The 14,737-nt window shown below is 37.3% G+C and overlaps 1 gene segment (V, D, J or C); it reads left to right on the top strand.

Moving 5' to 3' along the window:
• Positions 1-734: 734 nt before the first annotated feature.
• Positions 735-1,234, top strand: LOC130882741 (Ig heavy chain V region VH558 A1/A4-like). The segment is given in 2 exon segments: positions 735-780; positions 864-1,234. Coding segments are annotated over 2 exon segments (417 nt in total).
• The last annotated feature ends 13,503 nt before the right edge of the window (positions 1,235-14,737 follow it).

The raw sequence follows: 14,737 nt of genomic DNA on the forward strand, positions 1-14,737 counted from the left end.
AATAGGACTCAGAAAATATCTGTTTCTTAGAGGGTCTTAAATTATTTAATAATGTCATCACCAATTGCATTCATTTACTTCAAAGTTATATAAGTTCCTTATACATTGCTGATGAATAAATTATGTTTTATAGCATATATATCATGCTTTCTTGATACAGTCATTTTTCAAAGATGTCATTTGTTTCTATAATTTATCTAGTGTTGACAATGCTGCAATAACATTTGTGTGCAAAAATTTCTGAGACATTTTCACTTTTGATCATTTGTGTAAGTGTTTTAGTATATAATCTTCTGGAGACACACTTGCCAATTTCATGTATATGAGAAAAGACTAGTAGTTCTCATAATTTACATGTTTTGAAATCCTTTTCACAACTACTAACTGTACATCTTTTGTCACAAAAGAAACAACTGCCTCTGGCTGAAGTCTCTTTGTAAACTGAGAGCTTATGTCTTGATGTTATATCCACAGGTCAGCACAAGGCTTGGGGATGTAGTATGGGTTTTATTTCCTCAGACAGGATTAGAACTGGACTTTAGCATCCTGCTGCCTGACCCAAGGTCCTCTACCTCTTTCTTCTAAAGCTGTTCTAGGACCATATCTAAGAAGTACACTGTTCATGAATATGCAAATCACATGAGTCTATGCCGGTAAATACAGAGCTGTCCACACCTCAGAACAACATATGATCAGTGTCATCCCCACAGTCACCGAGCACACAGGTCCTTACCATGGAGTGGAGCTGGATCACTCTCTTCCTCCTGTCACTAAGTACAGGTAAAGGGGCATTCCAGTTCCAAATGTGAAGAGGAAACAAAGACAGAGGTGACAATGACATCTAAACTGTCTTTTCTCTACAGGTGTCCACTCCCAGGTACAGCTGCACCAGTCTGGGCCTGAGCTTGTGAGGCCTGGGACCTCAGTAAAATTGTCCTGCAGGATCTCTGAAGATATCAGTTATTACGATATTCACTGGGTGAAGCAGAGGCCTCATCAGGGCCTGGAGTGGATTGGAAGCATTATTCCTGCATTTGGTAATACTAACTACAATCAGAAGTTCCAGGGCAAGGCCACACTGACTGCAGACACATCCTCCAATACAGCCTACATGGAGCTCAGCAGCCTGACTTCTGAAGATTCTGCAGTCTATTACTGTGCAAGACACAGTGTTGCAACCACATCCAGAGTGTGTCAGAAACCCTGGAGGAGGAGGAAGTTGTCCGGGGACTGAGATGACAGAGAAAACTAGCCTGAAGATTTACACAGAAATAACCTCCCTGAGTGTCTGTTTTTGTGCCTACTTCTCTATAAATAAAATGATGCTAATTGACCTCCATTTACATGTTTGTCTGTAATAAAACACTAAAGAAAGGAAAACTGTGTTAATGCATAGTGACAGAATTATCTCTGGATTTGATGAGACCTGAATTTTTTGGAATAGCTTTGAATAATGTATAATATGAATTTTACCAGGAAAGTTCACATAAACAGCATCTGACTAAACCAAAACTCCTCTCCCAGTCTTAAGTAGCATGAATGTGTGTTTTATAATTCTACCTGTGTTGTGCAGCAGAATTTCAGTTTCTCAGAATGGAAGTGATATTTACATCATAATGTACTACCACATAAGTGTAAATCTTATTAGTTGACAAAAATATTATTAAATTACTTTTCATGGAATGGATTTATTTACCCAGTGTGTATACATGTCAGTTAAGAATAGGGTTGAGGTTATTCATAATAATCTGATCTTAAGTTTACTGCCTTTCCAGAACCAGTACCCTGACCTACAATTTCAGGCTTTTATAGACACCAACCTTCTCTGACACACGATCGTCCTTCATGTTCCTCTGGATATGTTGAAGGCACTCTTGTTCTACAGAGTGATTAGTTTTGGGTACCTGGGACAATAACAAGCAGCATGGTATCCTGTGGTACTTGATAATCTCAAGGGGTTGATTCAATAAGAAATCTCTGTAGTGTAGAGAGATAGTTTGGCATGTTCTTGTAACCAATATAAATTCTCATTGAAATATGAATGCTATGTACTTAGTATCTATGTCAAAAACTTTATATGTTGCGGTAGGCAGGAAAGTCATTGGTCTATTCTATGGTAGAGACAGTTAAACCTCTGTTGAATTTAAGATACTATTTGAGTTTAAAATACTGTCTTCATAAAGCACTCTCCTGTCTCCACCAACAGAAAAGCATTAATGATCAGCTGACAAGGGAATCTCTCGATTCTGTCTTCTGAATTGAACAAGACTAAACAATGTCAAGGCATCAGCCAAGTAACTGTAAGACCTTGATTCTATCAGTTGTCTGTTGCATGCTACAGAGCCATTTCGAAGTGCCCAAACCCCTTATACTGCAAACTAAAACACCTTATACTCCCCATTCTGTACAGCCACTGTGGAATCAGTGTGACTGCTCCAGAGGAAGATTGGAATAGACCTACCCCAGCATCCAGCTATACCACTCTGGAGCATATACTTAAATGACTCTACATCCTACTAGAGACACTTACTCAATGTTCACTTCTACTCTACAGATAATAGCTAGAAACTGGAAAGATCCTCTTTGCTCCTGTTATCATCCATTCCAGGGTCCTTTTTTTCTTGTGGACAATTCTACGCCCTTCCTTTGATGAGGACATTTATGATGACCTTTGAATCTCATGGAGATAAAGTCATATACATTCCTATTTCAGTAAATAAAATTTAATCATAAATTAAAAGACATTGTGACATTGAAATACCCTGGAATATGAACCAAGTGTGGGTACAGGTTTTATTGCCAATTTTTCCATGAAGGTTCAGTGCCTCAGCCCTCTCAGCATTGAGGGTTTGGTTTCTTTATTCAGTGTTACTATAACTTTGTGGTAAGTGCAAACTCACACCTTGATGTCTTTATATTTTAAACACTTAAATAAGAAGTTTATTTCTAAAAATGAGTTGATCATTTTTGATATAGATTTCTTTAAAGAAATCAGTTTACTCTAGTTTTTTTTTCTATATTTTCAGTCATTTTCCTATCACAAAGTGACTGTCAAAGGTGCTCAAAGTTAGGCAAATCATTGTCTTTCTTAATTCTAAAACATCCATAGTGGCAAGAAAAAGAGATTATATTGTGTTTTAACATCACAGTACCAGTGAATAAAATCCTAGGCCCTGTGTGGTGATTTTCAGTGTCCTCTGTCCTTCTGACCCTCCTCCAGTATGCTCAAGTTCTGAGAAAAATGAGCTAACTGTGTCTTTGCCTACAGTTTATGTTTTCTGTTGGTGCTGTTTTTAAAGAATTAGAGTGCAGTATAAAGAAGAAGCTACTAATACTGAATAAATAGAAATTCAAATACATGAAGCAGGAAATTAAGAGATTAGTAGTTAATGAAATATCACTCTCTCCCATGCAATTATAGACTGCATAGCAGCCAGCCTGCAAGGGCACCTACTCTTCTCTGCTGCATTCACACAGTACTCATCAGATGTGTTATATACTGAATACCTGGCTTCACCATGTGGGCTACTTTCTCTGGGTTAAAAGATAAATTCCAGTGAGGTCATCTTTCCCTCCCCTCACAGACTGGCTCACCCTGAGTCCTACTACTTCATTAAATCATCAAATTCAGCACCTGGCAAGGAATACAAATCTCTCCTGCATTCATCCAACTCTGGGTTGAAAAAACAAAGCTGGATCTGAGTACTCACGGGTGTGCAGCAATTAATAGACTTCCTTCTTTATTCCTGCTGTTGATTTCCCCTGCATGTGAGTGCCAAGGCTCACTATGGGGTAGAATTCTATATTATCACCTATTCCAACCTTATGCTCTGCTTTCCTTTCTCCACAGTTGTCCTGTCCCAGGTTACCCTAAAGGAATCTGGCCCCGGGCTGTTGCAGCTCTCCCAGGATATCATACTGACCTGCTCTTTCTCTGGGTTTTCACTGAGCACTTCTTGTATAGGTGTGGGTTGAATCCATCAGCCCTCAGGCAAGGGTTTGGACTGGCTTGCAAACATTTGGTGGGATGATACTAAGTTCTCCAACACACCCCTGAAGAGTCGGCTCACAGTCTCCAAGGACATCAACAACTGGGTATTCGTCAAGGTCACCAGTCTGTATGCTCCAGATACTGATGCATACTACTCTGTACGTAGAGCACATTGAGACAGCCTCAGCCGACAGCAGCACAACAGTCCAGGCTGCTTCTCATCTCTATGTCTTCCTCCTACAATTTACGTGTTTGGGAGTAGACACAGTTTTCCTGCTAGCCTCTGGGGACTCCTCTACACTATTTGCTTCAGAGCCCTGGCTTCCTGATACACAAATGAAGACCCTTTCAAAAATTATTCAGAAATGAGAATCTGTTGCTAAAATTTTTGTGGAGGCCCAAAAATGTGAACCTATTTCCACCTTGTCTGAAAGTCAGAGAATTTTTGCTTTTCAAAAATTGTTGACAAGTGTGATTGCACATCCTGACCTAGGCTGTGGTTACTTGGTCCTCTTGACATTAAGATGGCAAATATAGGTAGATCCACTCCACCTTGACTAATGATCAGGATTTTTAAGCATACCTCTGCTCCTTATTTTGAAATAGGAGTTTTCATCTTGGGAGTTTCTTCCTTCAGGATACTTGGTCTAGGATGGGTTCACTGCCTAAACATTAGAGTGCTAATAATTTGATGTCTTAAGGTATTGAAGCAAATAACTGTTCTATTTGTCCTTTGTATCATGTTAAAGCTGTTGCTTGTATTCTTCCCCATGTTGCATTGGGGGTATAAAATTGTATGGAAAATTAAATGCAGGCAAAATTCAGTATTCTCTGGAACTCCCTCTCGATACTATCCTTTGCTTCTGTTTCATTATTTTCATGTGTGTACTCATACTCATTACTGACTTTTCTAATCTGCATGCCTCTACACTGTTAAATGGTATCTTTGCTGATGCTGGTCTCCAACAGTTTTTTCTAAGTATTAAGGGTGCCTTGTTCCTAACCCAGGTGGTTTAGGGTTGTGTTTCCACTCAGTTTGGCCTCAAATCCCCAAAAGAGCAAATTCCAAATTATTGCAACATTAATCTGCAGTAAACTACTGAATATTTGGAAAATTGTCATTCCTGGACAAATATTCATAAATTGTATCATTGGTCAAAATTTCTTCATGTAAATTACAAAATAACTCAGGGTATCACCAAGGCTATTAATTGCTCTCCACAAACTGATGGTAAAGCACTATTGCTAAAGACAAATCTTTTTTTTTTATTTATTTATTATGTATACAATATTCTGTCTGTGTGTATGTCTGCAGGCCAGAAGAGGGCACCAGACCTCATTACAGATGGTTGTGAGCCACCATGTGGTTGCCGGGAATTGAACTCAGGACCTTTGGAAGAGCAGGCAATGCTCTTAACCACTGAGCCATCTCTCCAGCCCCTAAAGACAAATCTTATATATCTCATTGAAAATGGAGAATTTGTGTTACCGGACATCTTATCTACTGACTGCTGTTCATAGCAGTAGAAGGTACTTCATAGGGTCTCAAAGGAGAAATGTAATAATAAACCTAACTACAATCTGTGACTTACAATGCTGGTCTGCATGTTAGTTATGCTTGTATATTCATAATGGCACAAATATTGGGGGAGAAATCAACAATTCCTTGACTAGATTTAAAGACCACTCCATGAACATAAAACATGCTTGAAACTACTAGAATGTTCTATAAATTGTAGTGAGGTTGCTTATGGGAAAACTAATGTTATGTTAAAGCCATGGTTTTAAACCTGTGGTATATAACTTGTTTGGGAATTGAACAACCCTTTCTCACGGGTCAAATACTCTTTACCAGGGTTCACATATCAGGTACACTGCCTGGTAGATATTTACATCATGGTTTGTAATGAAAAATTACAGCTATGTAATAGCAACAAAATAATTTTGTGGTTAGTGAATCACTACAACATGATGAATGATATTAATGGGTTGCAGCAATAGGAAGGTTGAGGAACACTGTGCTAAAGGAATGGAACAATAAAATAATTCCCAATGACATGCCTGTATAGGCATATTAATCTGTACTTCACACAAGTATCATTAGTGTTGCTTCTTCTTTCAGAATATGGGAAATAACATAAAGAATCTCAAATGGACAACTATAGAGCATGAACGGTATTGAACCACTCAGTTACAAATGTGTTGTCTTAATCAAACGTTCTCCTCAGGACTCAGGGACAGAAGTAGAAGGAAAGCTGGAAAGACTCTAAGAGGCAGAGGTGTTGAATGAATCCAAGGAAACTATCCCCACTAAACACAATAGGATTGATGCACATATAAACTCACTAGACTCTGGTAGTAGACACAGGTCTTGCACATGTTCAAGTCACATGGGATTCTACTGCCAAGAGGGAAAATAGACAGGACTCCCAATCCTAATGACAAAACTATATGCAAATGGTATGAACATTCAACAAAAAATTTAGTGCACTTGACGGGAATTTCACTGGCTGTATTAAACATACTTCCCAGTACGTCTTTTACTAACATCAATAAATCACAAAGTGGTATTTTTATAGATGTTTCTTTAACATTATTAGGTATTTTCTTGTCTTGCTGATCTTTTATTTATATATTTTGGTTTCTGATTCTTGTATTTTTGTGAGTCTGTCTGTGAGAGAAAGAGACAGAGATAGAGAGTCAGAGATACAAAGAAAGATGGGGTTGTTTTTTAAAGATTAAAAGAAAGAAAGACTATGCAATTCAATTAATAGGAAAGTGAGGAAGATATAGAAACAGTTGGGAAAAAATATAAGTATGATCAGAATATATTGCTTAAAATAATTTTAACTAAAGAATATTTAAATAAAACATGCTAGAATCCCCTCCAAAATTGTGTATTGATTTTTTCAAGAAATGAGGATATTGTGTATAGACTAAACATCGTTACTAATATTTCTGGATTACCAGAATAAGCTGGTTGGACGGTTCCCAGCAATTTCTGGTCAGTTTCCTACTGCACTGTTGATTCCATCTCTTATAATCTGGTAGGATATATGACAATTTCTAAATGTTATACTGCACAGATGTTTTTATCACAACATGGACTCCTTTTATCACATAGAAAAATGCTGCCTTCAGAGGTACTCAAGCACAATCACAGTCAAACAAATCTTTGTAAGTGACATCAAAGATTATAATTCAGCTTCCATCAATGAGAAATATATTTTTCATTGTCTTACATGACATCATCAGGACAGGATTCATGGTCCAGTGTAGATCTCTAAGATTCAGACTCTTCATATTGTTGGTTCAATTTCATTTTCTCTAAGTCAGGTTGTCACTCATTATCTATTCCTGGAAACATGGGCCTGTTTCAACTAACATCAAAATTGTTTCACCTCTAAGAGCCACCCAGTCCTGAGATGCATCAGTATTTGCTCATTTATATCAATGTTCTCACTCTCCTGTGCAATAATGTGCAATTCTTTACTCTGTCAATAAAACAATACAAAATGAATGATTTACCATCAACAGAAGTGAATTGGATCATCTTTCTTCAGTTGAGAAGGTTCAAGATATCACTATTTGACAAAGACAACAACATTCTTGTACGTGATGATGCTTATTCATAACATTCATGAATTTTACTGAAGAATAAACTGCAGATCTTGTTTGTAACTTTTGCTGGAGGGCATTGTACAACTCTCTAGAGACATATCCAAACATTTGGTCCTGCACCTGAGGTATATGACCAATGAGGAAATCATGTTGTATCAATCTTTGAGTTACTCAGAGAGAGGAGATCAGAACTAGGTTCCAGCTACAACACTCTTTGTAAAGAGTGTTATGAATAGTGCAAATGGTTCTCAGGCCTTCAACAATATTGAAAAGCATCAATTATAGCACAGTGAAAGAAAGAACTGCTGAGAATTCTGATGAGTGAAAGCGAGCCCAGTCAGAGAAGTATGAAAAAATCCACACAGTAAAGTGTGAGTGAGAATGCTAGACATCAATGTGTGCATGTATTTTAAGGAAACCTTTTCCCAGCTCAACACACATTGCCACAGCTCAGCCCGTGTTGTGATCCTCATATTAGTTTAACTTAGGAAAAAAAAAACTTATGCACTCTTTTTATGATATCACTGTGTCAAGGCTTTAGTGCATGAATCTAGTGATGAGAGGAAATTATCATTGTAAATCCACACTGCTCAACCAGAAAAAAATTTTAAACATTCACACTCACAATAGCCACTAGCATCCCATGATGCTGAGCTATGAAGCACACCATCATGCACCTTACTCAGGAGAACAGATTTTCTGAAATCCAAGGGGAACACCTACCACCACCTGCAGTACCCTGGATTGTAGGGATAACTGCTCCTTTACATGAAAAGAGAATTTTATTGTCAGTGTGTTTCTCAGTGTTCTGACAGTCCAGAGAACATCATATAAATTCTGACTTGTGATTGAAGAGAAGCCACGCATTGGACTGGTCCCAGTATCCTTTATCCTGCAATGTTAGGTCCATATGATTTGTGATCCTGAAGTTAGAGAAAAACATAGGTGAATAGCCTCACTTTTTATAGCCACATTTTTAATTTATTCTGTAAAACTCCATTTCTGACATTTAACTACACATGCACACAAAATCTTACATAGTGCTAGTAGCTTCTCTCACTCCTTGGAGTACAATACAAAACAGTCTTCATGAGTGAAAACATTCAGCTCCTAAAAAGCTTTACTAACACATTTTCTGCCAGATATTGTTTAAACAGATCTACTTCTTTGTACATGAAATACCAGGTCTAGATATTAGCCATGTCTGGTATTTGAACTGTTGACCATAACCGAGTCAAGGCAGAATGGAACCATACTGATGAACCCTGTCAAAACTGCAGCATGAGAAATAGATTGAGGCATGGTATACATTCTGTGTGTGTCCTGTTATCCATCCATGCCTGATGTCCAATAGACCTTGAGAACAAAGGGGAATAAGTGTTAAAAGAAAGCTGTCTAAATACCTTTTAATGGGAATGGAGACAGCCCTCTGGGAGACTGTTTTTGATGACAAAGCTCAACTTTATTCCAGAGTATTGGAATAAGGAGAATTGGGTTGTCTGGGGAGATTCCATGATTTGCATTAAGTTGCAAGCTTCTATCATACAGTTAAATTAGTAGAAGCATGGCCCTATCAAAATCGCTAGTGGACTTGCCTAATTACTGTATCTGTCATGAAAGGAAGAACATTTGCAGGAGATTTGTTAAGGGTAACCCTTGAGATAAGTCAGGAATCCTGTGCCTCGAGACATCTTCTAGATAAACCTAAGTAAAAAGCAGGAAAGTTGTGTTGTGTGCAGGGAGACCTCCATGTTTCCCAGCTTAGAGAATGTGGCCAGGCTATGGTAGATGGTAACATCTGATCAGCCAGAAATGTCTTCCAACACATTCACTAGATTTCTACTTCCTTCTTCATATATTTTTCTGAAGTTGTTAACTGATCTATAGGTACCAGAGTGGTGCCTCCTGTTCTCTGGGCTCTTGAGTCTGGAAACAGGTGGGAGCATTAACAAGAATCTCTGACTTCAGGTGTTCTGCCCCAGGTATAGATAATGAAGGCAGCCAAGATTCTGCTCTTTCCTGTGGTCACCATGTTACAAGGGGGAATTGCTAGAATTGGATACATACAACTGTTACCAGGGTTAAACCTAGTTTTGAGAGGGACATTGATAATTATATAGGCACAGCATAAAATCAATTTCTGAAATATCTATTCAGCATCTCCAGGTTAATCAAAATCCATTTACATATGCAGCTGAACACTGTATTTAACTGTGCAACTTCAGTGCAAGCCATGACAAATCAACTTGCAAGGGAGCAAAGGACCAGCAGGGGGCACAGTGAAGCTAAGAATTCCCGTTAGCGAGATGGGTGAAATGTGTAGGGTAGTCTGTATCCTCTGTGGTTTCCTTTCTTAAAGTCTGTTAACTGACCTGCACCAGCTGTGACTGACATATGATGGTTCCATAGTCATATATAGTAAAGATTCCTTGTCAAACACCTCACGGGTTTGTGTTCCAATACTCATTAGTTTATTAGAAACCAACTTTGTACTAAACAGGAAATTCTCCCTGCTGAGTAATTTTTCTTGTGCAGCAAGGAGCTAGGTAGCCTGTAGGGAGAGAAAAGACATCAAGGATATTATACAGTAGCAGACTTCATGGTCTATAAATCTCATTCATGAGCTATCTAACTCACATTTCTGGAAGCATATATCTCTTGTATCCAAAGAATATGATCAGAAAAACCACAGGGGAAATGCTAATAACTAAATGACAAATTTATCTACATCTCACTAGTTTTCATATGATTTTATTCAAAATACAATTTTGATAACAATACTGTATCAACAGATCCATAAAAACACACCAAAATCTGAAAAAAAATTATTTAGTCAACACATAGAAAATCTCAAATGTAAATAGGCACCTAGGAAATCTTTCTTATTTCCTAAAATTTTGATATAAAATAACATTATAATTTACATTTCTCTTATTTTATAGTCTACTTTCATGTTCTTGTTTTGTTATGTCATACAAATGCATTCTATATCCTTTACATTTATATGTTTACTTATGTTTCAGGATCCTCATTTTAATATGATTTTTTACAACTTAAATTGTGTTTCTCTTACACCAACACCTGATGTCTCTATTTTGCAAATGATTTTATGTTTGAAATTCTGTCTCCTGTGTTTTCCTGATCTCCTTTCATTTTATCTATATTTTAGTATATCCTTGACCTTAATTTCTCAAACCCCAATGGCCAATTTTAAGTCCCTTGGTTTATATAAATTAAACACACAAACATAATATTCACATCTTGCAATCACATATAAGTGAGAACATGTAGCATTTGTCTTTATGGTCTAGAGAGACCTCACTCAGCATATTTTTAGTTCCATCCACTTACCTATAGATTTCTTTGTTCATGTTTTACTGCTGCTTATTATTCCATTGTTTATACAACCAACATTTTCATTATGTATTTGTTGTTTGTTGGAAATATAGGTTTGTTCCATCTTCAGCCACTGTGAATAGAACGCCAATAACATGGTCACAGAATTGACTCTTTAATAAGATATAGAGTCATTGGCACATGCTTGGGAGGGATATGGCTGGGACACAGCATAGTTTTATTGATTAACTTTTGTGAAAATCTACAAACTAATTTCCCATGTAACTACACTAATTTATTATTACATCAACCTGTAAACAATTTTTCCTCAGCTCATGCCTGCATTTGCTGTACTTTGTTTTCTTATTTATAATCATTCTCAGGTAAAAAGAGAACAACAAAGTTGATTCAATTCACATTTCACTGTGAGTTGAGGACTTTAGTTGTAGGGCATAGAGAAACAAACATTGAACTGAACAGGAAATTCTCCCCGCTTGGTAAGTTTTCTTGTGCAGAAATGTGTTATACAGCCTTAAGGAAGAGAAAAGGCATCAATAATCTTACACAGTAGCAGATCTCTTGATCTACAATATCAGACTTCAGTTAAGATGTACCCACTAGTGCCTAGTAGTTATGGAATAATGAACTACTTTCTACCTGGATTTGTGGTCAGATTCATAGGAAAGTATTCATCCTTGGAAAACATGTTAAAAAAAATACCCATGACTGTAGATGACATACTACTTACCTAGTAGATCCTAATTGTATTGCTAATGTCCATATTATCAAACTGTCTTAAAAATATCAATGTCTATTCCCATAACTTGATGCTGCTCTCAGCCTTGATCCCAGAATTTCTTCTGTGCTGAGTTTCATGATTAATGCAGACATTCATGACTACTCAAAGTGCTGAAAATGAATGTTTGAGTACACACTCTCAGATGAGTCGTTTAACCTCCCACCTAAAGCACAAGACTATCACAAAGAGGCACTGGAAAGAATGTAAGATCCAGAATATAGTGCAGAAAGTCATAGAAACCTAATGTTACTTCTTGACTTGACCATTGCACATATGAGCTAACAGTCACTATAGTTTCCAGCACAGGACATGATCAAATCCAGTCAAACGCAAAGACAGACTGAGAGCCTGTGGAATTGCTGAGCATGTAAAGGTATCTACTGACTGTCTTGACAATACTATTTTGATTGCTTGCAGCCACATTTTAGAATACAAAAATTTAATTTCTTAAATTGCCCCAGGGTAAATGCATCCCCTTGGTGCATGTGTGCGCTGCTCTCACCATAAAATAAAATGCAATAATATTTTAAAATATTTCAACATGATGGAGAAGGACTCATGAAGTCCCACACAAATGTGGCAGTCTGTTTGCTTTTCAAGAACGATGAGGAAATTATAATTACTTCTCTTTGTATGGTTTCTGTAAAATCTCTATGTATTTGTGGATGATCCCAGCTCTATGTGTGCATATAGCACTGATTGGACTCACTGTGTTAATGAGAAAAAGATGTCAGGAATTTGGGAAAGAGATTAATTGGAAGGTCTGAAGTGGAGCCAGAGGGACATATTTATGGTAGATTTGATCGCAATATATATCATACATCAATAAACAATTAAAGAATAAGTAAAGTCATCTTGAAAACTGAAAATATTCTAATTTATGTTTAGAATTTTCACTCAAATTGATATTGTAGACTGTGTATATTTCCTGAAAATCTCCACTCTTTTATCACTTGACCCACCTGTTTTTCCACTTATTATGCCAGACAGTTTCTTTTAAACATTTTTATGTATTGACATATGTAAATGTTTTGTCACAAAATCTAAAAACTAATAATGAAATGAAATACTCTTATAATGTCTTCATTTCTAAGTTTTTCTTTAACTAATATAGCTATCTATAGTTGCTTTGAATTTCCTGAGAGTGATGCCATTTCTTTTTTACCTTCAGATAAAATATTTCTGTTGTATTTCATATATAAACACATTTTCTTCCTGGAATCATCTGTTTACAATTATATTTGTTTCCATAATTCAGTTATTAGAGAAAATGATGTAATAAACTTTGATGTACATATGTTTCTATAGTATGTTCCCTTTTGGTCATTTATGTCAGTTTTTATTTATTTTGTATGTAACAAGGTACAAAAGCAAATATAAATTGTATGTATTTGAAAGGAGACTACAAATTCTGAAAATTTAGCAGGTTTTGGAATTACTAATGGCCATCATCTTCATAATCACAATCAACTCTTATAAATCAATCTAATAACCATGTCTCAAGGCAAGGTAACTGTTTCAGGTCTGAAATCATTTGAGATCGTAGGGCCTGATGTTATTTACAGAGGATCTGCACAGTACTCAGGGAAGAAGTATGAGATCATTTTCCCAGAAAAGATTAGAATTTGAACCTCATCATCTTGCTACCTGACCCAGGTGCCCTGTACCTCCTTTTTCTCCAACTGGACTAGGTCTTTATTTAAGAAATTCCCTGCTCATTAATATGCAAATCACATGAGCATATGGTGGTAAATACAGTGATGCACACACACCATAACATCATATGATCAGTGTCTTCTCCACAGTGACTGAGCACACAAGGTCCTCACCATGGGATGGAGCTATATTGTCCTCTTCTTACTGGCAGCAGTTACAGGTAACAGGCTCCCCAATTACAAATTTCCACACACTCAGGTGACAAAGGCATCCACTCTGCCTTTCTCTCTGCAGGTGTGAACACACAGATTTAGCTACTACAGTCTGGGGATGAGCTTGTGTGGTCTGGGGCTTCAGTGAAGATGCCTTGCTAGGCTTCAGGATACTCCTTCACTAGCTACCTTATGCACTGAATATGGGCAGAGACTGGAGTGGATTGGATGGATTGATCCAGCAGATGGTGAAACTAAATATGCTCAGAAGATCCAGGGCAAGGCCACACTGACTGCAGACACATCCTCCAACACAGCCTACATGGAGCTCAGCAGCCTGACATCTGAGGACTCTACAGTCTATTACTGTGCAAGACACAGAGTTGGAACCACATCCTGAGTGTCAGAAACCCTGGAGAAGCAGGAAGCTGCCCTGAGTCTGAGATGACAGAGAGATTAGACTGGAGACTTGCCGAGAAATAACCACTAGGATTGTCCCTTTTTCTGTCAAATCAGTCTTTTAGGGTCTTTGTCACCTTTTCAAAAGGACTGCTGGGAAGGAACAGATGCTGATTTAGGATGCCTCAGAGCAGACCATAACTGGACCAGATGTTTACTAGTCACCACCTCCATTGACATGATTCTTTTTTTATAAACAAAATAGGACAAACTGTAGTAATACATCATGACATAAATATCTCTTATATCTTAGGGACTAAAATTGTTGTTGAAGTAGCTGGGAATAAGCTATCAACATGTCAGTATAACACAAATCAACAACATTTGGTCAATCAAAAGCCCCCTTCATATTCCAGTTTGATTTCCTACAAACAAGCAATGGCAGTTTGTTGGAAGGGGCCGCTATAGATGGTGAGTTAGTTTCTTTAAGCTTTCCTATGAAAACAAATTGTATGTCTTTAGTTACTGATGCATTGTGGTCATGTATTGTTTTTGGCAGTAGCAATAAAATTTCTTACTCTTTTAAGATTAAAGATAGAGCTGAGTGTCAAGCTGTGGAATACTGAGGGTATAGAATCTGCTACATTGGCAACAAACTGGACTTCTCCATACATAGCACTGGGAGCAGAACAATGGTAGTCCAACCTGGGAATATTAGAGGCC

Source organism: Chionomys nivalis, chromosome 10, assembly GCF_950005125.1.
Source record: "Chionomys nivalis chromosome 10, mChiNiv1.1, whole genome shotgun sequence".
Classification (NCBI taxonomy): Eukaryota; Metazoa; Chordata; class Mammalia; order Rodentia; family Cricetidae; genus Chionomys; species Chionomys nivalis.